Raw genomic sequence first — 26,731 nt, 5'->3', positions numbered from 1 at the left:
GAAACTCCTTATAATGCGGATGTGTGATAAGCAATTGGTTGGGGAAATCGTCTCCGAGAGGATTATTTTAAAGAAACGAGCAGCTGCAGAGTGATATTAAAACACGGGTCATCACCACTTTTCACAAAAGGTATCGAAAAATGCAATTTACATTTTATTTTTTTATACGCTACTTACGTGTGTTACTGTTTATTTTCCCGGTTTGATTTATTATATAGGGCATTTATTTGTATAGAATCGGCACGATGCGGCTATTTTTTAATTTAAAGTTTATATTTTAAATTTAATAAAGTAATTTTAATATTACGCCATTTGCCACGTCATTTTAAAAATAAAACGTAAAGTACTGACTGCACTGATGTCATCGCAACGTAAGTTGCGTGACTGAGCTGAAATCGATGAAACTTTTTAAAGCTAATACAGGTATACCTCGTCTTACGTCGGTAATTGGTTCCAGGAGAGGCGACGTAAGTCGAATTTACTTGTGTAGTTACGACGTAAGTCGAATTAGTTAAACGCCAATAATGGAGGAAACGCCAATAATGAGCACTTAAAGACCGCTAAATAAGACGACAACACAGGGACACAGATGTTTTCGTGTTTCGTTCTCTAGGATTTATGATGATTATATTAACATTTACTGTAAATATACATATTTTAATATGATTTTATGCGCTTTTAACGCTTTTCTAGTGATATAACGACTTCAATGTTTGTGGCGGACGGATTTAAAGTCGAATAAACTGATTTAAACTTAATTTTTATTTTTCCGTATACTTTTTTGACAAACGACGTATAATCGGGAACGACGTAACTCGAGAGTATACCTGTTCTCTAGTTTATATTTCTATACATTACTAAATTTTCCATTGGAACAAAAAATATAACCAAAATTTTCCCATGTTTGGGGAAAAATACAAGGACTTATAGGAAATTCACAAAACACATACAGTGGGTAGAAAATGTTGATCTATAGTAGACTTTCGTTATTATAACCTAACCTAATCTAGTTCTTCGTGACAGCTTACAGCCCGCATTTTCTAGAATATTCCCTTTTTACTTCTTCGCGACCCGTTCTTTTCGAGTTCACAAAAATAAATGTGAACCTCCGGGGAGGTCAGAAGAGCTCGTGCCGCCCCTTTCGACTACAGGTCACTGACCTATTCACTTGTCACGGATGGCTGTTCTCGGGTTCGGGTCCCGTGGAGTCGGGACGTCTTTCGTTCAGTTACGCGAGTGGAGGAGAGAGAGGGGTCGACGACAAGGCGTAGGCGATAGACGAGTAAGGACACCATCTAATCAAAAGGAAAGATTTATTAAAAGTAACAAGATCGACAAGTACAACGCTAATTTCGTTCCCTAGCGTTCTAGCTCTCTAATACACGGGGGGGGGGGCTCAAGAGAGAGCTTTTACAATACCAATTTGCGTACCTCTTAGACAGTTCCGTGGAAGACGGATCGAGCCGGATGGAGCCGAGGTCGGAGGCATGGAGATATCCAAATAAAAATCGGCACTAGGTTAAAAACGGTGGCTCTAAGGTTGATACTGGTTGGAGTCTCGAGTTATCCAAAACGACACTAGGTAAAATTCGGGGATCGAGGATTGGAGCGAATCGGAGGTTCGGCGATGGGCACACTCCGTGGCTAGAGGACAAGAGACTCTCCTGGAGGGGGGAGAGAATGGCTTTTATAATCTCGCGGTGGAAATCTATGTCACGGGCCCGATTGTTGAGAGGTTAAAATTGTCGTCAGAAATAAAACAAATGACGAGTTCGGGCGTTAAACATAAACTCCGAGTCGTTGCGGTATGAGAGCGAGTGCTCGGATAGGTGAATGTTTACTTTAGGAAGAGGGGGTTTATAGGCGTTCTCACGGACTTCGTTGTTCGATTTTATTGGTCATAGGAGGGCATAATTTAAAAAAATGGGAAAAATTCCGAATCTCACAAAATTATTTACTTTTAATTCTAGACAATATGGAAGGAAGAGTTGAAGTTTTCGAAAAATTATGCCCGAAATTATTATTTTCCTACGTGGATTCGTCTCTAGATTTACATCTTCCGGCCATGAAATGGTCCGACGAGGATATTATTTTGGACATCGGATGCGGTCCTGGAAGAACCACCAAGAACATTCTCTTGCCAAAATGCCAGAAATTAAAGAAAATCGTTGCCATCGACGTAATACCAGATTACATCGAGTATGCCAGCAAGACGTATTTCCACGAGAAAATAGAATATAAGACTCGAGATATCCTGCAAAGGCAAGTTGTACAAATATTGTTTTACTCTGTAGGCGGGTGATCTAAATGCAACGATTAATAAGCGTTACAACCGGTGAATAATCAAGTAAAGCTCGAAAAGGTGATAAAGCGAAATTCGTGTAAATATTTTTATGTACAGTAAATTACACATAATTACAAGTATTCATAAATACGATCGAGACACTTAGTGCTTTGCATTGTATCCATCATGAAAACTAATTATTAATTAGAACGAAATGCGCTATCTCAGTCAGATTCGAGTTGTTGTAGTACGCGAACAGACGTTTAGAGTGTATACAATTCATAAAAATTTTCACAAATTATTCAATTTGATGACGGGTAAATTTCTTTCTAATAAGGTTTGATGTCTGCCATTAATATATTTGGCCTAATTATTCTAATTTAAGGTATTCTAACACATCATTAAATGGAAGTGCCGTAATAACGTACAAGGATATGGAATTCTAACAGGGCTTACGAGTGGAAAAAGTAAAGCGCATATAACCCACGCAAACGTATACAAGTATCTATCATCTTTCTCCAAAACTCCGAGCGAACTCTATAGGAAGTGGCGATACAAATACAAATAGAGAATAAACAAAAGAACATAAAATATTGCGTAAAAGCTTTTAACCATAATAATTATATAGTAAATAGAATTTTGACCGTAAAATATACATTATAATTTGTAAATTTATAATTTTTAGTCCCGATTTACAAGAAATTGGAAATTACGATAAAGTTACATCCATTTACGTCTTCCATTTCATAAACGATTACCAGAAATTGTTTTCCGTCATTTCTTCAATTTTGAAGCCCGGAGGATATTTCTTCTTCATCTTTCTTACTAAATTCCCCTTATTCCCGATTATGCGGGATCTGAGTACCAACGAAGAATGGACCAAGTACATAAAGGTCGATTATTCAATTCATATTTTCTGTATAAAAGCCACAAAGACCAGAGTTGAAAATTACAATTACTTTCAGACCGGAGATATAGTCGAGACAACTGCATTGGCTCACGACTGGAATGACGTGGAGTCGGAATTTGAAAATTATGTGTCCAAGTTTGATTTGACAGTGACAAAAAGTAAATGTGAAGTGTTGGATGTGCCATTTTCTGATAAAAAGCATTTCTTGGGTAAATTTTTGATTTTATTTTAAATACTTGTTAATTTTATTACATTTTCAGAGGCTTGTTGATATTAATTTCTATTATTAATATATATATATGGACGTGTTTGTGCCTATATATCACTCTGCAGCCAAAATTACACATCGCGCATGAATGGTTTTTGTGTGTGGTGGTAGCCCCAAGTCTCCCATCGTGCGCTATGATGGTTGCGCCTCGAAAGCTATAAGGGTGTGGGAGATATGGGGGTTGAAAGTGGTTTACTACAAAAATGTATAACGCTTCAATGAGAATGTTCCAGTTTTTTCTAGAAAGTTCCAGAACCTAGAGGTGAAATTCGGTACACAGTTAGGATACGTCATGAAAACGCACACTAAGGGGAAATGTTTCGAAATTCCCCCCGCGTGGAGGAGAGGGAGAGCATAAACCCGAAGAACGGCTTCTACCGTACTATTTTAGATGCGATTTTTTGTTTTTAATTACGTTTAGTCTTGATTGAGTACTTAGGGGTATTAAATTGATAACATTTCAGACATTGTTATAAACATTTTTTATATACAGTCAAACCTGTTTTTATGCGGTGAATAGGGACCGCATAAGAAAAAGTCTCACGTAGAAAATAACTCAAAACCGTACGAAATAACTAGGAATTGCTTTTTTAACTCCTCGGGCCTTTTTCTGCAATCCCTAATGGGGAAAAAAAATCCTCTAAGAATTTTATTTTTTGTATTAATTAATTATTTCCACTTAAATACCAATCTAACATTAAAAAGTTCAAAATAATCGTTAAAAAATGATTTTATTTGATAAATGAAATAACACTTCCTGCAGTTATATTTAACAAGGCGTGAAATTTCACACCCACGCTCTAAAGCTGGAAAGGAGCTAACTTACCGCATCTGTTCAAATATAACATAATATTTATGATTTTTACACTATTAAAATAAGAGGAAACCGAAAAAACGTATGAGAAAAAAATTTTACTGAATAAAAAATGAAAAAACCTGCCGATGTCATAGAAAACAACCAATAGAGTTTTAAAAAATTTTACGGGAGTCAATTATGTTCCAATTTGATTGAAATTTTCATAAACCGCACAAAACAAATCGCGCAGAAAAAGACCGCACAAAAACAGGTTTGACTGTATATCGATATTTTTACCAAATGTTCGAACAGTTTTAAATTCAAATTTCATTTTACATATTGGTTCGATTATAGAACGATTGTAAACGTTCCAGAAAATTTATCAAATTAAAAACAGTTCGTTTGATTCTCGGCGGTAGGTGTTAGATAACAATTACAGGTACTCCTCACTTTACGACCGAGTTCTGTTCCGACGACTACGTCGTTAAGCGAATTGGTCGATAAGCGATGAGCTTACGTCCGGGAATACAGGATCGTTGTAAAATTATACAAATTATGCAACAAACTTCAAATTTATTCACAAAAAGACTATTATAGTACGCTATTGGCGTATTATAGTACTATAAGACTATTATAGTACGCTTAGTGCGCGTGTCACCATCCACCAATGACCGACACTCAAGCTGAGAAAGTGGATTCAACAAATTGCGCGTCGAAACTCGAGGTCGTAAGTGCGAGTGGTCGTTAAGCGGATAGGTCGTAAAGTGAGGAGTAATAGTTAGCCGGAGTAATAGCTAGCCGGAGTAATAGCTAGTTATTAAATAAATATAAAACACATTTCATATAGATGTGATACGTTATTCTGGAGTAAATTCGAGCCATGCTAATAAAAAACTACGTAATAAAGATTATTAGGTCGGTTTGATGTTCTTTTACTATCAACTCTTTCTCTAGTGTGATTTAAATTTAATTAGTCTGATATTTATATATGTTTTTATATTAAAATGTATTTATATAGTTACATTTTTGTTGTAATGCGACATTTGAACCTTGACACATTAAATTTGTATTTTTCACATTTGTATGCGAGTCTTTGCGATACTTAATGTTTGTTATTTGACTGTATATTTATATATTATCTAAATTCGAGATCTTGCATACCGATTTGATATATTATATTAACGTGTAACTGTCTACAGACCCCGGGCACAGTATGTAGGGTTTTTCCCCAAGCGCGATCTCGTTAAATCGAGTGTCGATGTTTTAACTCAAACCTATATTCTCGCGTACTCTCTATCAGTCGATAACTTTGCGATGTTCATTCGCACTCATACTAGTGTGAATACAGAGGATTAAGCGAACGTAAACGGGCTTCGTACAGAACACAAAACAATACGCCAGTATAACCTTCTAACAACATTCTTTTAACGGTACAAAGGACAGAGCTCTTCAAAAGCGCCATAAACGTGCCTACAATTTTGTAATCACTCTGTAAACTGATTTTGGAAAATAGGTTCGATTCTAGGAAATTTGCGGTTCCAGGAAAACTTCAGAAAAATCTGGTATTTAACTCATTAACTCGAAGTCGGAACAGTTTTTACTCCGTAAACTCCGACCTGACAGGTCCACAAAATACAATCTCGGTGTAATGAGGCATTTTTCCGTGTCGTCTGTATTGTATCTTCGAGTGTAGGTTCTGTAATTATTTCTGTCTATAATCTCATTTTGTGTTCTAATCTTAAATTCCGCAGTCTCTCTCTTCTCTGGAAGAAGATCGAAAGATTTATAATTATTATTTGTATTACTTTATACTGTACTTTCTATTATTCTGCATCATATTTTATTATTTTCAATTTACGTAGATTTTATCATTTTGATTACAACTCTTATTAAATAGTGATTTTTGTATATTAATTAAATTACTTTTACTTATCTCGACAATTAGGGTAGTTTTCATTCATTAAACAATTCGGAGTTATTCAAACTTTTTCAAAATAGACGAAGAACTGATCTTAATACGCGGTTACTATTAAGTCTTATATTATCAATTAAGTGCTCTTTAACCGTAAGCACTTCCAGTTACTGATGTACTGTACAATAACTGCTAGTTGTGCGGTATGTGAAAAGACTGGAAAATTTATTTTTTGTAAATAGTCTTAAACTGCAAATAAAATAGTTTTTCTTTAATATTTATTGTAATAAAGGCTAAATTGAAACAAATGGTTTTTACCCGACTATAATTTATATTTTCAGACATATTTTCAGCAGTATTCCCTAAAGCAATCTTCGAAAAAGTGGAACCGGGTGTTAAACGTCGTCTTTTGAAAGAGGCCGAACCGATAATCCTCAAATACGCCACCGAAAAGAAAAACGGCGAAATTTCGGTCCCATTTGAAATTTTTCAGGTTTCGGGAATGAAGAAAATAGAATAAAACCCACGATTAAGTCTACAATATACAGATTTGTACTTTATAAGACCGTGTACGTGCGGTGTACTTTGTACGAACTTTCGTTTTTCCTTACTCGAGGAATAAATTGGCTTTCTTTTAATGTGAGAAATATATTAAAAAGAATTTTGTTTTACAGAACTTCAGCTCCAATTCCTGCTATCGGACCATTCTATCGTGGACCTAACCGAACTATAAGTATAATTAAAATGAGAGCTGTTGAAAAACACGATTACGTCTCGTGAAAAACACATAGTACGTGAATATTACTGATGTAAAAGCCTTCGTCTGTGTTTATGCCAGTTCCTTATAACTCTGGCAATTTTTGTCCAATTCGGACGAAATTATCGTTAAACTCGTTTTATTTTCCGACGGAAAGTATAGGCTACACATTTGCGGAAATATTAGCTGCAGAATAAACGTTTTATTGATTTGGGATACAATAAAATAGCTTTTCGACGAGCGTCAAATTACAGTGTAATCTTGTAAACATAATTAGCGTAATCCACGAGTATTGATAAGATTAGTCTACGTACGTAATTACTTAAAATCTACGCGGATAAAACGTCGCTATTTTTCCTGGGGCTGAACTACGGGTATGATTAAAAAGGATACAAGGATTAAACTACAGAGAACTAAATATCTTCCCGAGAAGAGTGACGAACAAGGCAAGAAAAGATTACTGTAGTTGAAAAGCGAATGTAAAGAAATTGAGCATTTGAAGAAAAACGACGACTATGCTGTCGTGCATGATTACATAAAGAATATGCGCTAGTTCAGGAGATAGGGAGCCCGAAATGCATCGAATCTAAGTTGTAAGATGCGTTGGATTTAAGGTCCGAGATGCATCATCCTCTCGCCACGCTTAGATGATTGGCAAAAGGATACGATGAGAGAAGAAGAAATTGTCTCAAGGTGGAGTGAATATATAGAGGATCTTTGTCCTCTACAGCAAATTTTAAAATATGACATAAACGGAGAAGAGAAGGTACTGTACACGACGATGAGAAAGGTCTTCCCATACTAATTCAGGAAATGGAAAAAGCGTTGAGAAAAATAAATTGGTAAGGCTATTGCAGCAGACTGGATAACAGTGGAATTCCCGAGGTGTCTAGAAGAAAGCGATAGCAACAAGGGCATTCCTCTGTGCAACGAGATATAAGAAACAGAAGAATGGCCAAAAATTTCCTGGATTCCCCTTAGAGAAAAAACCAGGCGCTACCAAATATAGAAACTTTACAACAGCGATTCTCGACATTCTTAGCTCCGCGAACCCCCAAATAGTAAATATAAATAAAATTAATGTTTCGCGACCCCCACCCGGTTTCAATTAGTAATAGTAAACCTTACTATTACTAATTGAATTTTGACTGTAATTATAAATGTAAATTTTTTTAAATATATAATCACATTGCACTAATTTTATACATTAAGAAAATACCGACGGTATAAAAAATGCAATACAACTATTCTTATTTTACGTCGCTGCGTTTATAGCGACGGGTATGGCGGGTAACAGGCATGTATGACGTGTACTGTACATACATCCACGTATGGAGAAAATTTTAAATGAAAAACAAATGCAACCATCACATTAATTTCTTTTCTTTACGTGTGTATCATTGTAAGTAAAACGTTTATAAGTTTATAATAAATGATTTTTTCTCATAAAACGATTTCGTTATTGTTTCGCGACCCCCTTTAACCTCTTACAAACCTTTTGAAAGCTTATTCCAGCGAAGTAGACTGTTAATTGACTTTAGCACTACGCATTACACGCAGTAACGAGTCGATAATGATTGTGTTGTAAATATCTTCATGATGTTTGGATGTATGAAAAATCTGTTTAATTAATGAATATATTCGCTAATAAAAAAATCCTATAAATTGTTTTCTCACAGTTTAGCTTTTGGTAACTTTATTTATATTAATATAAATTGTTATATACGTGTGAAATATATTATATATAACAATGTATTTTATGGGAATTTGTGACATACCTCGTACATATAAACCGTACGTAACAATTTTTATTTATTTTATTTTAATTTAATTTAATTAACGAAGACCGCGATGTTTCTTGTGGCGTTCATTAATAATATTTATAAAATATTATATAGATACGAAAATGAATGTAGATTGTTTATTTATAATGTCAATTTATTTATTAGGCAGTTATAACGACGATGGAAGATGCCGGCGAAAGCCATTGTCGGTCCACATCGGTCGAAACAAGTAAGTGTACGGCCAATACGAAAATTTTGCCACGGGTTTAGGTAGGACGCCGTCGACTGTGGCAGATATTATCGATTAGAAGTCATTTGCAAATTATCGATTACGGTGCTAGTACGAAAAGTGGAAATGATTAGCATATTTATTAATTTCCAAAATGTATACCATACGTACCACTATTTACTTTCCTTTATCATTTACACTTTATGCTTACTAAAACTAACTCACGCCTTCTTTTCCCTGGGAGAGTCGAATTTCCAAACATCCCTTCTTAATGCGCCTTATTTCGTGGCACGTACAGTACTACTAAAACGCAGTCAAAACCGCATTTAAAATAGTATAATAGAAGTCGAGTTCTTCGCGGTCTTAAACGAACGTAATTAATAAGTACGACACGGGAATTGTTAATTGAACTATATTCGCCATTTCGGTGGAGAAATTTAATTTAGAAAAGTCTGAATTTATTATAAACGAATGCGAATCATCTTCATCCGACATCCTTCATCCTTCTAAAGTTTTAAAGTTTAAAAAAATATTTGTTAGACCCTAACATAGAGGGGCATTTGTTCTATTCTGAACTCGTAGAGATTTTCAATCGGCCGTTCTACCTTAGTTTCTTATTTGATTAAGCCGAATTGGGAGTAAGAAGAAAAGGAAGGGAGAAAGAAAGAAAAAAAGCGCGTGACAGTTTCCATTCTGCAAAGTTGACACGAACTAACTGGAATTGTTTACGAATTTTTCTCTTTTAGTCGAGGGTTTTGTCCCTTCCTACATCGGCGGGTGTAAAATGGAATTATATTATTAATGAAAGATTTTTTAAAAAAATTAAAATTAATAATTTTCTAGTATTATTAAAAGTGTGGAAATATGCATAATTTTTTAATACAAAGTTTTCAAATAGGAATTTGCGTGAAAAATTAAATTTAATTCCAAAATAGTTTTTAATTAAATTTTTTCGACTTTTTAAAATCTTATTTAACCTCTAAAATTAAGTTTCGACAAAAGATTATGATAATACTAGCAGGTAGGCCCGGCGTTGCTCGGGCGAAAAGTAACGATAGCGAAGATTAGGATTATTATATTATAGCCGATCTCACCCGTTTTCACAGATTACAAGAATTAGGTCCCCCTGTTTCCAGACTAATTAGAGAATTATTACATGGGTCTAAAAATATGTTCGATTTCCCTCGAAAACGCAAAAAATCGCATCTGCGCCTGTAAATCTTGCACATCGCTTTCTCTTAACACTTCCATTGTTAATTAAGGAATACACTTCTTTCATCCCCCACACGATACCCTACTAAAACGCGGATAAAAATGAAAAATTGCATCTAAAATAGTACTGTAGAAGCCGAAATCTTTAAGATAAGCCTTAATCCTTTCCCTCTCCCCCGCGGGAGGGAATTTCGAAAAAATCCCTTCTTAGTGTACGTTCTCGTGACGTGTCCTAACCGTGTACCGAATATCAACTTTCGGCTCCTAACCGTTTGGACTCTGCGCTTATTATTAATATTATTATCATCGACCCATCTCGATTACATTATAAGATAATCAAAGCCTACGTAAACGAAAATATTCTTAATAACTTTATGTGCCAAAACAATTACATTTTATTCAACTAAAAATAACATTTTACAAATTACTCGTCTACCGTATAATTTAAAAGATTTAAAGCATTAATCTTCGGGCGGATTAACGACCCGTCGGCCACTTCTTATAATCCAAAATCCAGTCATTTGAGTGATGAATTCGAATACGTACTGAAATGAAAGAAATTCGTTACTAATGTTAAACACCAGAAATAAATTAGATATAGAAGGTCCACTCGCTTTTATAATCGCTTTCTTAGTAAAGAAGAAGAAATTGTTACTTCTGAATCCTATTTCGGCTTTTACGACGTATAACAATACGTCTATCTGTAAATGAAAAGGGACTATTAAACAGTTTCGTTCGTAAGAAGAAGACGGTGTTCGAATCGTGTGATAACGCGACGCGACACGCGACGCGACGCAACTTTCGTTGGGAAGGTGATCTCTATTTAGGTGTTTCGAGCTGGAAGAAAACCCGGCAAACTCCACGCCACCGGCTTGTTAGGAAGACACGAGCCATTACTAATGTTTTATTCACACGGTCACCGACGAGCTCAAATTTAAGATGGTGAAATTTTATGGAAATCCCGAAAATAAAAAGAATAAAATACTTACGACCGAGTCGTCATCGTCACTGCGAATGTACACGTCCAAGATACACGAAATTAATCGGCCAATCTGAATTATAAAGATTTCGGATTATTAAAGGAATCGTAAATGTAAACTTAAGGAAAATAGACTTACCTTAGAAGGGATTGTCGTCATGTATAAAAATAAACCTATTGTGCCCATTCCAGACAGAAAACACGCAAACATTAAAGCGATAGATTCCAAGGTATACGTCACGTAAAGTAACGTGTAAATATACAAAATGCATACAACCGGAACGATTACCGTAATTATTACGGCGATGCCCGTTTGATATAGTTTATCGACGAATTTAATAAAGTAAAATATACAAGATAATTGGAATAACATCTCTTTGTTCTTTGCCTCACCTATAACCGAACTTTGTTTTGTTTCCGAGGAAAATGTTCCTAATAACTCGGTGGCCAGGAAAGTAAGAATACAGAGGAAGACGGAGCCGAAAGAAATGTAGCTAATAATAATATAAAGGGATGAAAGGACGTGAAAATGACAGAATATTTCGGCAAAGAGAGAGTCGTTATATCCGAAAAAGTTCCTGCAAAAAATATACACTGCACCCGCGACGGTCCACGTCACAAAGTTGAACCCAATGATAAAAAATACAACGAAATCTCGTAAACGCCGAAATTCGGTATAAGTTTTACTCGCGCACTTTACGCGTTCGTCCACAAACTCGATGACCTTTATTATCGCACGGGCATTTTTATTGTAAATGTAGAAATACCACGGAGGAATCAGGGTCAGAAAGAACACTACACACCGCGCATTTTGTCCGAAGATCTTCCAAACTTCCGGGATGCCACAAAATTCGAATTTCACGAAAGCCATCGAAAAATCTTCGGAAAAAAGGAAAAATACGAGAAACGTGGATAGAAAATACCCTTGAATAGCCAATAGTCGAAGCCACAAACCGTCGTTTCGCTCGGGTATAAATATGCCAAAAATACGCAAAATTGTCAAATAGGGACGGATAATTTCCATAATTGAATTCGCCACGTTCTCCGTCATTTTGTTTCTACCAATTTCTACGGATCGCGAATAGCTTCGATCGTCGAAGGTAAACCATTTTATAATCGCATTCTCTTAAAAGTGTTTGGTTTCTGATGAATTACCAAATAAACGACGTTGGCTTTAATGGAAAACAAACTTCTATTGACTTAATGAAAAATTTATGATAATGGATTCTATACGCGGATTAATAAAATGGGATGCTTTCGAAACTCGAATGGCAAAATGCCATTCTTAGACTTTTATATAATACGATAAATTACCGTTCTTGAGAGCATAATAAATCGTGAGGACGTAATGAGACTGCAGGCGCTTAAGTCTTCCCATTGACTCGTCGACAGGAAAAAACATTAAAATCTGCTTTTGAACTTCGAACCGTCGTTTAACTAAGCTTATGTTATCGGTCACTCTCGAGCTGCCGTTAGGAACGTAACGAAAGTGAAAACAACATGGCGTCTTTTAGTGTAAGAATGATTTTACTTCGCGAACAATTGGAGTGAGAGAGTTAATAAACTATGTTGTTGTATCGCTTAAAAATAATTACCTCAACTGTTTATGAATATTGTATGAATAATGTAATTCTTTCTTGTTAAAATTTAAAGTAAGTAGCTATAGCGTGAATATTATTTCCGAAATAGGTTTCATTCGCATATGCGTAAATTAAAATGATAGTCATATATTTATATATTTATATTCAAAGCTATCAATTACTTTTCGCCATCTTTCTGGATCTTTTTGTCAGCCGACTCCATCGGAATTCGGACGGTCGGCTATTTCTTGCCACAATTTCTGGCGATCTTTTACGGCAAAGGAAGCATCTAACTTCCTCGACTTTAATTTAGGATCGTCTTCGATAAAATTAAAGAGCAATTCGAACTGGCGACGTTGTCCTTTCTTCGACATTTTCAAACAAAACTATTTCACTAGCGCTGATACATGACGAATGCTAAAACCACGTGCCTCGCTTAGAAAACGACGGGTTGCAGTCACGTGACAAAAATACAATGTTAACTAAACTGTGATTGGTTAAAGCGTAATAGCTATCGATAGCGTGGAACCCAGACGCATCGCGGCCGACTACCCGTAGCGAAACCCACTTAACGTGGAGCGCAGAATAGCGATTTGTCTAAGGTTCGTTAACTGTTGTACATTGTTCCAAATGTACTTTTTAAAGCAATTTTCAAGAAACAGTTGAGTTTTTAGAACTTTTAGTCTCGCGATGAAGACTGTAAAATGTGAAAACCGAAGGGAAGTTTCTTCATAAGATACATTTATACCTGATTTTCTTTGTAAAAATCGCGATAAAACTACTTTGAGTTTGTTTCAAACGTATAAATATACGGTTCCTAAATAAGAAAGATTAATTCGAGTTTGTTTCATTTTCTGGTTTTGCACCCATCTGTAATTTTATGGCGAGAAATGTCCGAAGAAGAATTTTTAGAATTACTAGTTTAATTTTGAAATATTTAAATTTGACTTAGAAAATAATGTGTAACGTCATTCTCGTATCCGATTTCATTCGGGACTTTTTGTTACTTTCCGATTCGTTAACCACCAATCGAGAGCATTCCCGTGTACTGAATGAAGAATTGTTTCCAGGAAATGCGTTTAACTTCCGTTGTTAACGGAACACTAAAATTGAAGCCAGTGTTGGGAAACCATACATCAACAAAGAAAACATGGTTCGTGCAAGTGAAGAATCAACGAAGACGTTTTAAAATTATTTTGCAAATATTTTATTTTTGTTTTCAGAAAAAATGTATAAATTACATTGATTTGTGATATTGTTCATCCGTGTTGGTAATACGTGTGAACCTGGCATAAACATTTAATGTTTCTGGTGTGGTAGTATCCTTCGTGTAGGTTTAATCTTTAAATTTTATTGGACTAAAACAAGAAATAAAAGTTGTATTTTTCTTGGTTTATAATGTTCGCATTTTTTTGATCTCGTGGGCGAAACAAAATACTTTGTAGAATTATTTTTAAATAAACGGAAGTAATTAAAACAGAAAAAGAAAGGACCCGCGATGTATTAAGTAGGGTAGAACCGTTTCTATCCATCACAAATGCAGTGGCCCCTCGTACTTCGAACGCTAAATTCCTATTTTATTTAACAAATGACTCGAAATCAATAATTTAAAACCTTAAATAACCATTAATATATGTTTTAAATGAGTATTATTTACTTGACTGACACGTAAAGCCCTGAAAATTTCGTTAGATTGGAAATTATTTAGATAAACTGAATTTGTCCGTCGTTTTTTAGATATAACTTTTACTATATAAAACAAAAGTTTGTGTAAAATTAATTTTTATGTATTATTAGTTTTTATTCACTTATTTTAAGCTAACTTGTATTAAGTAAGAATATTAATAGGAAGATTAGATGTGTAAAATACAGTTGCTTGCGCAATTACTGATATTACATTTATTTTACACCCGTACGATACTTTTCTGCGTAGGATATAAAGAAACCGAGAGCCCAAACGATCGCGGCACACCAATCGGCAAACATATTTATTACTTCTACTTTTGAGGGTGAAAACAATAGGCATTCGGAAACCAGATAATCCATTGACTCTGCATCGGGTATACCGGGTCGCCAATCTTTAGAATTTGGTGCGAATCTTTCAATGAGTTGAACCGATATCGATAGTAATTCGCGAGTGTTTGTGATAATTTTTAAACAATTCTCACGCGGCACAATACTAAAATATTTACATTTTAAATAAATTCATCTTCGCTCGTTATTTTCATCGACGAAACGATGCGAGGGTAAAGTTTTATCTTTGCATTTAGAGTTATCTTACATTCCGATACGTGACTAATCTTTCGAGTCATTCTAAATTCTTAAGACAAGTTATTCGTCTTCCTAACCTATTTATGTTCGTTACGACGAGTCGACGAGCTAGAATATAGTACATAGAGTGGCTGAAGCTACGCCACGTTTGAAGAAAATTGAATACACATCCGCCATTTTCCTTTTAGTCCAGGGAATGTGGCATTTGTGTCGCGTAAAGGCAACCAGCTGGAATATTGCAACTCGTCGATAGTACCCGTCGTTGCCACAAAGGGCTCTGTAACTATGATCGCAGTCACACTATGTAGTATATTCTAGCTCGTTGCAATTAATTCACATCTATCGTTGGAACAATAGCGCTCCCTGTTGCCAAACATTACAATTAAAATTCTTTAAGGAATTACTCTTCCACAAATTTGCCTGACAATTATGTAGTTGATTTTTATCCTAAGTTTCTGAAATTAAGGGATTATTTGTCTTTGCAAATCATTTCCCTACTAAACTTATTTCTCTTCTAATTCCATTTTGAATAAACAAATGCGCCGTTAAGGTTGTTAATTAAACAATTGAATTTTTGTCATTTTAAATCCACAGTTCCGGGTTAAATCTGGAGCGGTTATAAAATATATCGTATCTAAACTATATTTTAAACTGTTTTCTAAAATTTTGAAATGTATCTACAATTGATATAATTTTTAAATAATCTTTACAAGTTAATTTTTTCAAACCAATTTAACACGATTGTAATCGGTGTCCTTAATATTTTCTCAATTTAATTCATTATAAAAACATTTTTTCGGGGTAAAGATGTTTCGTATATCTTCGCGTTTAAAATATGGAAAAATTTATTTTCTTCTCAATAAGTCTTTTTGTTGCTGTAGAAAAATTCCAGCGAGTTGCTTAACTTACCCGACATTTGGTGGCGCCATCTGTTATATTTTATTTTAAAAAACCTATATTTTTAACTGTTATGAAATGGCAAATAGCTTAATTTCGAGGGTAGGGACAGGTTTTATAAAATTGTAAATGTTAATAACCAGTAAAGTCGTCATTAAGCCTGACCCTAGAGATGCACACGACCCCCATTATCTCCCCATCCCCTCGACCTTTAACCACCAAAATTTAATAGCGTCGATTTCCCTAATATACAAACCTGCCTGTAAAATTTCAGAAATTTTCGACCAAAGCACGGGAGTTACTAAGCTTCAAAAAGGGTGAATAAAATCGTGCCCCCATACACAAACACCACATTTTCCCATTTCTCGACGTTTCGGTGTCTTCGGAGGAGGGGTCATTTTCTGACCGATAGCCATATTGTTACCTGTTCTTTCAACGTATGTTCTCTTTCAAAACCATTCAAACATCTTTTACAGAATTTTCACCTTCCTATTATATAAAATTATTATTAAAAATTGCAGACCGATATTGTGACGATGTCGTAAGTAATTGCTGATTTATAATCAATTTCGCAGCATATTTTTACGTATTTTCGACTTAATTTTAGGTTAAAATTTGCTTTTTGGCAAAAGGGCCTACCAGTCTTTCAGTTTAAGAATTTTATTTTCCTATTTTCTTACACACCATTTAAATTATCTTTTCTTTACGTTATGAAATTAAAGAAATATATAACGAAAATACCAAAAATTGTTTGGTTAATGCGTAAACAAACGGCAAATTCCTCTCTTATGCAAATTATTTATGAAGAAACGAATTCCTCATCATGCAAATTAATCTTCTGATACCTTTGACATAATCCCACAGTTATAATTAAAAGAAATTCTTCCAGAAAAATAAACATTTACGTTGAAAATGTTGGAAAAATTATAATTTCAACTTTATAATTCAATTAATTACAGTTATTATTTTGCTTACCTTTCGGACTTAAAAATTAAAGCGTTGTATTAACGAGGTTCACTTTGGTAGAACGACGATTAAAGCGTGGATGGGCGTAAAGCCAGGTACACACGTATCGTATACCTGAACGTATGGATGAAAAAACTGACAGTTCTGTTATTCACACGTTCAGGTATATCTGTCAGGTAAACCCTCTTTATTTAACAGAGATATTTAATTGTTTACTAATGGATTAAAATGTAGAAAAGTGAAAAAAAGTCATCGAAATAAAAGATTCCTTCATCTTTAAAAAATGTACTACCTTGACTTTCACTTTTTATATCGTTTTATGACGTTTTCTTTCTTTTCTCAGGTAAATTTCTGTAGTTTTAATTTGAAGTAATAAAAGTGAATTTTGTGTGGCACCGAGGACCACTCCCTGAAGAATTTGTGTTGATACTTTGTTGTTTTTCACTTCTCCAATGTAGAAGCCTGTTTGTGTTTGTTTGAAAGAAAAAATATTCCTTTAATATAAAAGTTTTTCAAATAAAATCGTAGATGAAAATAGTAGAAAGACGACTATTCAATTTTCAAAGCCTTACACGAAAGAGATCTGGCGATAAACATATACAAATAATTGTTTAAATTTCATTACTCCAGTAAATATTTAATCGTTAGATTCACAATTTACTGAATGAATGAAGTTTAAACAAAATAACTGCTTGCTTAAACCATATTCTTGTTGTGCTTGTATTGATTTAAACTATAAATCGACGTCTTTAATCCAAATGATTATATTTGAACAAAACAAATATATATAATACATTCACTTTATGAAAGTAAATTTACAGTAAACGTGTACCTGAACTAAATGAGAATCCAAGAATGGCTTTTAATGAACAAAGGATTTGTTTATGTGCCTATTAAAATAAGCCCGCATCTGTACACGAAGAGCTTTCTGGAAAGAATTGACCGTTCCGTTAAGCATTTTACTTGAATGTCCCCTTGGAAGAGCGTTGCAGTTCTTCTCTCTTTTGAAGAAGTTCCTCGTATCTTTTTTGCAACATTCTTTCTCGGTCTATCTGTCTGTTCACGTCTTCGGTCAGCGACTAAAATCGTTATAAGAAAATACTCCGATTAGCAAAATAGTTTTTAATTCGTATAAGTTTTTCGAGTCGAATAAATCTTTTTGTTGCCGTGGGAGGCTGCGTGAGATTAGTGCAAAATGTACTTTTAAACGAGTCTCGATATTATTATAAGAACTCACCTCTACTCTTTTTGGAATGGCCAATCCTTCGTGGTCCCTCAGAGTCTCGAAAGTTTTCAGTTCGAGATGAGTCTGTTCCACCTGTTCCGCCAGGTCCTGCAGTTGTTTTATCAATGCTTGTCCTCTCGACTGTAAAGAAGTTACACTTTCAAAATGAAGAACTTACTGTATGCAGTTTCTATATTTAAGAGAGTAAAATTTTATGGCTTTTGTGTCTTATTTACTAGTTTATGAACACATCTAAAAGCAACTGTGCTCAGAGAAAATTGATAAAATGAAAATACCAATTTTAATTGAATAATAACCATGACTATTATTTTAAACTGCATATTTTCTCAATTAAAAATGGCTGACGATATTTACACAGTAAAATATTTAGAAGAAACTAAAATGTTCACACTTTTCATCACTGTTTCTGGTGACCAAAAATGACAAAAAAGTGAAGACATTTTAGCTTCTTCTATGTATAGTACTTTGTTGCATATTTTCTTTGCATGTATCCATTCATGCCCATTATTAATCAAGTATTTATGTATTTATTTATAAAAGTTTGATTTTTAAAACAAATTATACTTGTAGTGGCAACTGGTATCTTCCTTTATAATAAGTGTAACATTGTGTACCAGTAATAGGAAAATAATTAAAAAATATACCCAACTGTACATTGTACACTGTATATTTTACATATTTCATTTTCTATTAAAGTTTGTTGAATAAATATGGTACCTACCTACTATACTTACTATATGGTTTATATTGTTTTTACATTGTTTCCCCAAGAGTTTTCATAAATTCTCAAATAATACACAAGGTTTAGTTTATTTTAGTTTAATTGATTACATGTGGGTGATCTGATGAGAATGGCTGCCTCCTGGGAGGACATTTTGTGGGAAACTGGCCCATTTTCAGGTGTTACAAATGTGAAGAAAATCTGAAAAACTCCACATAGACAGCCTGTTGGCCAGGCACAAACCCACGACCAACTACAAGTGTTTGATGGTTTTATCCACACAGCCACTGGTAGGCAATATTAGACACTGCTATTATTCAAACAGAAGCAGTAGTAGTAATTTCACAAATAAAATAATGTCTGACTAATAAAATCAAATGTAAATTTAACTGGAAAAGCCTGATTTTTTCCATAGTATATTAAATAAGCCCATAATTCTAATATTCTGCTTCATTATTAATTAAGTATTTCAGAATGAACACAGACTATTGAAAATACAGAATACTATCCACATTCTACCAACAGAATCAAACACAAGCTCGGCAAAACATTTTGATTTGATCATTTTGATGTAATAGATAAGTAGCCAATCACTTAATATTTTATAAAATCTATTGGCTATTAAATTACTTTTTCTCTTTTATACACTGAATAAAATAATAAATTAACTTATATTCTTAAAATTAGTTGGATGTAAAAATATCTAACTTTAAATATAAATGAAATTTTTTAACATTTTACATCAGTTATAAATGCAGCATCTCTGTTATATGTTTTCTTATGTCAATTTTAACATTCTTTGAGTAATATAAATTTGAAACTTAAACAAACAGAAAGCATATTTCATATGTGTATATATAATTCTTTATATTTTAGGACTAATTTAACTATTACCTGATAACCTCCGGTGAGAATTCGAAGTTTTTTCTCTACTTTGGCAGCTTTCTTAGCTTCTTTTGTCATGTGACCTCGATTTTGCTGAAAATAAATTATTATTCTTAACACAAAAAACATAATTCTTGATCTAACTTAAATTTTATTCTTTTACTCTTAATTGTAGCAGTCTGTTTTTAACCCTTTCCATTCTGTAAACACCAAAAGGGCCTTTTTATCATACCTGTTACAGATTTGCTAGACCTACAATGAGGACAATTATGGAGGAAAAAATTTTAATGTATCTGGATCAAACTGTTTATGAAAATTTCTGAGAAACTGATTCAGATTGATTCTGACATAAGCAGTATATCATGAACAAATAACAAATAATTATAAATTATTAAACTGTAATAAAGTTTTATATTCAATTTTTCATTTGTAATTTAATTTTTATACATTAATAATCATAAAATACAAAATAAATATTCTTACTATGAAAGATCAAACACTCCAGATATTATTAGAATATTCTGTATTAACAGTTTAATTTAAAGCAATAGAGTATTGAAATTTTTTTATAAATAACACAAATATTTAAGTTTTATTAAATCAACATCTATGATAGAATCCAAAATATACTTAAAAGAGCAAGAAACTGATATACGGTTAACTTTCAACTTAAAAGACTAATTGAAGGGATTGTCAACTATTCCATAAGACCATTACGTCAAATGCTGAACATTTGTTTACTCACATTTTTATGCATCAAATTTAATATTTCCATAACTTTGACTGGCAACATTTTCACTGGTGAGTCAGTTTGTGACTCACTGAATTTTGACATTTTAACTATTGGTATGCCGTGTCTGGTATATGAGAGCATGAGATCGAGAATGCAAATACTGTATGACATGTGGAGTAACAATCTAACCAAAGTTGGGCTGCCCTTCGTTGGATAAAGTTTAAGATGTGCACGACTCAAATGAGTATAGGCTTACCAAATTGGCTCTGAAAAATTGTAGCGTCATCGGTAGGCAGACTCGAAGGGCACAAGTCTTTTGATAAGGGCTGCCAAATGAGAATATAAATGCCTAGGTTTTTAAATTCTAGGTGAGAAATGACAAGCTTATGCTTATACAAATTTTTTTTTTTTAAACCCATAGCAATTGTGGATGAATTTTCGACAAATTTTCACTTTTCCAAAAATATAGCTAAAATTGAAAAAATTAACATATAAATATGAGAATTTAGCCAAAAATTTTCCAAAATTTAGTGCAAAATCGGCACAAAAGAAAACATTTGTGGGCGTGGGACAATGAAAAAATTTGGCCACCCCAAGTTTTATTTGTAAGTATGTACCAGTGCTGGATTTCTTAACAGTTTCTGAAATATATTTAAACTTGTAATATTGTACAAAGTACAAAATAAACACATTTTTCGAAACTGACTTATGTGACTCGTGAATTACTTAGTTTGCAAACATGAATAAACTTAATGAGTCATTATCACTCACAAAAATTTTTAGAATAGCATATGATATGCAAATGCATTTTAAAAACATATTAATAGATAGTATTGACTAATAGTCCCAACGTACAAAAGAGTTCTTACATATTTTAGCAGTTACTCAGTCTCCTATATATGTTAAGCTCAAAGACCAAAATCACTCATTGAGCGAAAAAACGACCACAATGCGTTGTGGCTAATTCAAAATGGCCACAAAGTGAAATTTGCATTGTGACTTTCATATTTGATCACAATGCATTGTAGTGATTAAGAAATGCCATAATGTGTTCTGAACATTAGATGATGCAACCACGATAGAGGTTCATACAATGCACAGTGGTAAAATATGCAGTGTACTTTAAAATACGGATTCTAGCCTCAAAACATTTTTATTTACAATTTTTAATGCCGAACAACATTAGTTTTATAAGTTTTCCTAGCAATTTAATTTTCATACTTAAAAAAATTTCAAAGAAATAAAATGTATGGAGAAAAAATACACATTTGTTTCTTTTGTTTTGCTAAAAAGTGCTAAAGGTCTAACTACATATATGTGTAGGTGCTTCATATACTATGCACGATGAAATAAAAATCAGCTGCTAAAGTTAAAAACTGCTCTGTGACGGATTTATTATGGTTAAAAGCCACCATACATTCTGGATTTTAACTAATAACGAGATGATGATAAGAAAATAAAAACTTTCTTTTTCATTATGATTTATTTATCTTCAATCATCTTATATAAGTAGGTAACAAAATTATTCATCACATACAGAAATGTAACTTGGTTAGATTTAATCATTCAATCATTCATGAAAATCTGTTGTGATGTTCAAGATGTCAACATTTTCTAACAACTAATTTACTAAAAAATAATTACTTTGTCAGGAACTTTTATTAATAAATCAGTCTTTTTTATGAGAATCAAGAATGTTGCAGAGTTATTTTCGTCGATTGTTTTCAAATGGATTATGGACGAAAACCGAGGTGTCACTGTACAGTGTACACTCATGTACTGTACCTAGCATCAATCTGCATTATTTCTTTAGCTTCTGTTGTCTTATCCTAAAAGCCTCCAGTTGTAGAGAAAAACAGAATGGTTTTATGCTAAAACTTTTTTCAGCAAAACTTGTGGTGCGATGAATAATAAGACCACAGAACACAGGGTAGTTTTACCCTAGATATACCCTAAATATAAGACTACCTGAAACATTACTCTGAGAGGTTGAAATTACTCTAGAAAAGGGTAATTACCCTAGAAACGGCAGCATTGGTCAAGAATGAACACAATACAAACTCTGCAAGTGTTTGCAATGCGCCCGTTGACAAGTTACAACCTATCCTTCGCATCGTGGTTGCATCGGCTAACGTTCAGAACATTGGCTAATGATCAAATATCATGAAAGCCACGACACGAATTTTGCTTTTGTGGTCATTTTTTATGCTCAATGAGTGATTTCAGTCTTTGACCCTAACATATAAATCTCATTGTCTATGTTCCCTTTTGTACAAGCTAAGTAATATATCTTTTATACCAAAAGGTACTATGGTTACTGTCTCAATGAATGAAAATAGTGTGGCCTTATTATATGCTTTTACCATAAGCTACCATAATCTGTATCCATATTTCAGCTTTAGCTTAATGTTAACATAGTGTATTTTTGGGACTCAACTTATGTGGTAGGTATAGGTTGAGGTTAATTTACATCTTGAGGTTTGCCTATACAATATATGTTGGTTTGGCAATACTTTAATGCTGCTTCTGTGTATATGACATTGAGTACATACAAATTTCAATGATGGGTGATTTACCTACAAATTCTCTGTCATCATCAATAATCCCATGAAACATTAAAGCTTCTTTAAACATACACAGTTTTTTTGGAAGTTATAGCCAAAAAAGACCAATTACATAGTAGTAGCCTTATCTTAGCCCAATATAATCAGGCAGTTCATTTGGCATTTATAAAATAATTGGTTTATTTATTGTGTTATATTTATATATAAAAGCTTACATAAGAAAAATTATTTCAAATGATTACCTCTAATCTTTTCTCCAGAGATTCTATACGATCCTTTTTGCTCGCTAAATTAGCTCTCGTGTATCTATTCTGAGAAGGAAGAAATAACACTTGCGCCAAACATTCTTCCCAAACTTGACTGTAAGCTTCGAGACTCAGTTCACCATGACCCATGCCTTTCTTCACAAATTCCATTTCTTCTAATAACTTCTCCCTGGCCTAAAAAAATATAATTTAAATTTTGAACTAACATTATATTTTTTTTTATATATACTGAAGATGTAATTGTTTGCATAAATGAAAGATTTTCTTCGAATCAGCTTTAATGAAACCTTAAAAATTATTTGGCATTATTAAAATTCATTGAAATTTTTTACCTTTTTATTGTACCTCTGCCATGATAATAAATATATGTACACCCCCATTTGTGGTTGTTATAAATAGTAAAAAAACTGAACTCATTTGCATTTGAAACAAAATTCATTTAGTAAATAAAGTACTCTACTTGAGCTATGGTTTACAAAAAATATTGGCTCAATCACTATAACAGGAATCTCCTCTGAAAAATCAAAGGCAATAAATTTACATGCATCCAGAATTTGGTAGATGTTGCTCAACTGTATGTGCAAATTTTTTGCTACTTTGTGTAAGGCTCAGTAAGAAATACAAAAATGAAAAAAATTATAAAATCCTGTATAGTCTCTGCATTGGTTAAAACACAAAAAATGGCAATACAGAGATATGGAATTCAAGTAATTTATAACATTCTTCAGAAATGACAAAATGGAACAGCTATATGGTAGATTGCTTAGGAATTCTGTTCGAATGAGTCTACTGTCAGAACTTTTGTCAGACACTATGAAGAAACCAGTTCTATCACTCCTGGTGCAGTAATGACAAATTTGCAATTAGTACTTCAGGAAAGATCAAATTTTGCATTGGCTTGTCATGAAATACTGACCTGGTACATTTATAAAAGCTACAGCTGTGGTGCAAACTAATAGGCCGACTGGTATCTTGACAAACTGATAGCAGCAGGTTACGTGACATGGGTTATAGTTCATACAATAGTAAGCAAAAGCCTATGTTGATGCCAGTTCAATGAAATAGTGGTTTGTATGGCCTAGGGACCACCTTCATGGACAGAAGCTCAATGGAGAAAGGTGATTTGCTCTGATGAGTCACCCTTTCCAGTCCTGTATGAAAATGTCAAACATAGAAATTCATTTGGCCAGTGCATCCACTGGCCAAATGAAGGACTCACCCAAAACTGTGTGAAGAGGGAGGTTTCAAAGTACAGTTTAAGAGTAGGGGTGTTTGTGTATTCTGACATTGGTGAATTGGTTCGATATGATGGGACTGTCAATGCACAATCCTACCAGGCAATTTTGCAACGGCATTTACTGCCTTCCATAACCCATCTTTGGCCGAGGAGAATAAAATCTTCTGGCAAGATCTTGCCAAACTGCATACTGTGCACGTCACTGGTGCTTGACTTCACCAAAGTCTAATCCAAGTCTTGGACTGAGTTTCAAATTTGCCCAATCAAAATCCAATTGGGGACCTTTCATGTGTCATCAAGAAAGTGGTGTGAAAAGCAATCCCCAAACAAAAGATCAGCTAAAGATGATTCTTCAGGAAGTGTGGCTGAACACTCCAAAAGATCTTTGCCATGCCTATGTCCCATCGATGTCTGGGCACGTTACTGACAAGTACACTGTAAGGGGAGAACCCAGGAACTGGTAATTGTATGCGAATGCTGGGTGCATGTACATTTATTATCTCTGATTTTTCAGAGAAGTAATGCTTTAAGACATGTAAAGAGATGCCTGTTACAATGATTGAGCCAATTTTTTTTTATAAACCATAGTTCAAGTAGAATATTTTATTTATTAAATGAGTTTTGTTTCAAATGAAAACGAGTCTGGTTTCTTACCATTTATAACAATCACAAATGGCATGTGCATATATTTATTGCTACAGAGACAGTATTAAAAGTACATTTGAGTAATTAGTATATTCAAGCATCAAAACGTCAAGGTTATATAAATAATTTGGAAAATAAACTGTTCTTAAATTATTTAAAACTAAAAATTTTTATTTTTAATAATAAATAAAATAAAAACATTAAATAATTAAAATCTTATCATCAAGTTTAAAAATGGCTTAAAAATTTTATGTTAATTCCTAAGCATTTTGTATAGAATTATAAATATCTAACAAATTGTTTCTGTTAAATATTGGATATTGAGCATTTAGTCTACAAGAAAAAAGTCACTCATGACATATGGCTCAAGCCAAATGATTGTAGAATTACATCAGGCTATATTACTATTATTATTAATTAAATGATAAGTAATTTGGCACCAGAGGCACCATCTAAGACCTTCATCCAATCTTCACTTCCAAAACTTATTAATTTTGATATAACCATACTCCATTACTCCTACTTCAGGCTGCTTCTTTTCTTCCAGAACTTTCTAAATTAATTATTAAAATATTAATTTAATTATTATCATTATATTTAACAAGAAATGGCTCCTAATACCTGCCTCTAGTGCCAAATTACTTAGCATTTAATTAATAATTGTAGTAGTAATATAGCCCAATATAATTTGGCAATAGTTTGGCTTTAATATATAACAATCTATATTTGATATACAGCTCCTATCATCACAAGGTTTGAACACCACAATATATATATACAGGTCAATTATGAGGAATTTGTATACACATGAGGGACATATATGTTAGACTCAAAGATCGGAATCACTCATTGAGCAAAAAAAAAAAAACAATCACAACGTGTTGTGGCTAACTCAAAATGACCACAACAAAGCAAAATTCTTGTTGTGGCTTTCATGATATTTGACCACAATGCATTGTGGTGAATAAGAAAAGCCATAACGCGTTCTGAACATTAGCCGATGCAACCACGATACAAAGGATGGGTTGTAACTTGTCAACGGGCGCATTGCAAACACTTGCAGAGTTTGTATTGTGTTCATTCTTGACCAATGCTGCCGTTTCTAGGGTAATTACCCTTTTCTAGAGTAATTTCAACCTCTCAGAGTAATGTTTCAGGTAGTCTTATATTTAGGGTATATCTAGGGTAAAACTACCCTGTGTTCTGTGGTCTTATTATTCATCGCACCACAAGTTTTGCTGAAAAAAGTTTTAGCATAAAACCATTCTGTTTTTCTCTACAACTGGAGGCTTTTAGGATAAGACAACAGAAGCTAAAGAAATAATGCAGATTGATGCTAGGTACAGTACATGAGTGTACACTGTACAGTGACACCTCGGTTTTCGTCCATAATCCATTTGAAAACAATCGACGAAAATAACTCTGCAACATTCTTGATTCTCATAAAAAAAGCCTGATTTATTAATAAAAGTTCCTGACAAAGTAATTACTTTTTAGTAAATTAGTTGTTAGAAAATGTTGACATCTCAAACATCGCAACAGATTTTCATGAATGATTAAATGTTGAAATCTAACCAAGTTACATTTCT

General features: G+C 33.5%; 2 protein-coding genes across 2 annotated transcripts in view; one reads left to right on the top strand and one right to left on the bottom strand.

The window, feature by feature from the left end:
- On the top strand, positions 1-6,808 carry LOC136990737 (juvenile hormone acid O-methyltransferase-like). Its single transcript, XM_067289165.1, has 5 exons — positions 1-130; positions 1,971-2,262; positions 2,970-3,177; positions 3,250-3,403; positions 6,512-6,808. The coding sequence occupies exons 2-5, from the start codon at positions 1,976-1,978 to the stop codon at positions 6,688-6,690; spliced, it is 828 nt and encodes a 275-aa protein (XP_067145266.1). The 5' UTR covers positions 1-130; positions 1,971-1,975; the 3' UTR covers positions 6,691-6,808.
- A 10,785-nt stretch (positions 6,809-17,593) lies between these two features.
- The window catches only part of Cdc5 (cell division cycle protein 21), a 28,850-nt gene continuing 19,712 nt past the window's right edge, over positions 17,594-26,731 (bottom strand). Inside the window, exons 12-15 of the mRNA XM_067289140.1 lie at positions 23,237-23,434; positions 19,707-19,790; positions 18,083-18,211; positions 17,594-17,924 (exon numbers count right to left, since the gene is read on the bottom strand). Coding sequence (XP_067145241.1) covers positions 17,805-17,924; positions 18,083-18,211; positions 19,707-19,790; positions 23,237-23,434 — 531 coding nt within the window. The 3' untranslated portion in view covers positions 17,594-17,804. The remainder of the gene's footprint in view (positions 17,925-18,082; positions 18,212-19,706; positions 19,791-23,236; positions 23,435-26,731) is intronic.

The sequence above is a fragment of the Centruroides vittatus genome, unplaced genomic scaffold, assembly GCF_030686945.1.
Source record: "Centruroides vittatus isolate TY-2023 unplaced genomic scaffold, ASM3068694v2 contig_134, whole genome shotgun sequence".
In the NCBI taxonomy this organism is placed as follows: domain Eukaryota; kingdom Metazoa; phylum Arthropoda; class Arachnida; order Scorpiones; family Buthidae; genus Centruroides; species Centruroides vittatus.
This window is presented reverse-complemented; position numbering and strand designations above follow the sequence as displayed.

Coding starts and splice junctions, on each gene's coding strand:
- LOC136990737 (XM_067289165.1), top strand. CDS start 1,976: ATGGAAGGAAGAGTTGAAGTTTTCGAAAAATTATGCCCGAAATTATTA. Junction 2,263..2,969: donor ACTCGAGATATCCTGCAAAG/GCAAGTTGTACA, acceptor TATAATTTTTAG/TCCCGATTTACAAGAAATTG. Junction 3,178..3,249: donor AATGGACCAAGTACATAAAG/GTCGATTATTCA, acceptor AATTACTTTCAG/ACCGGAGATATAGTCGAGAC.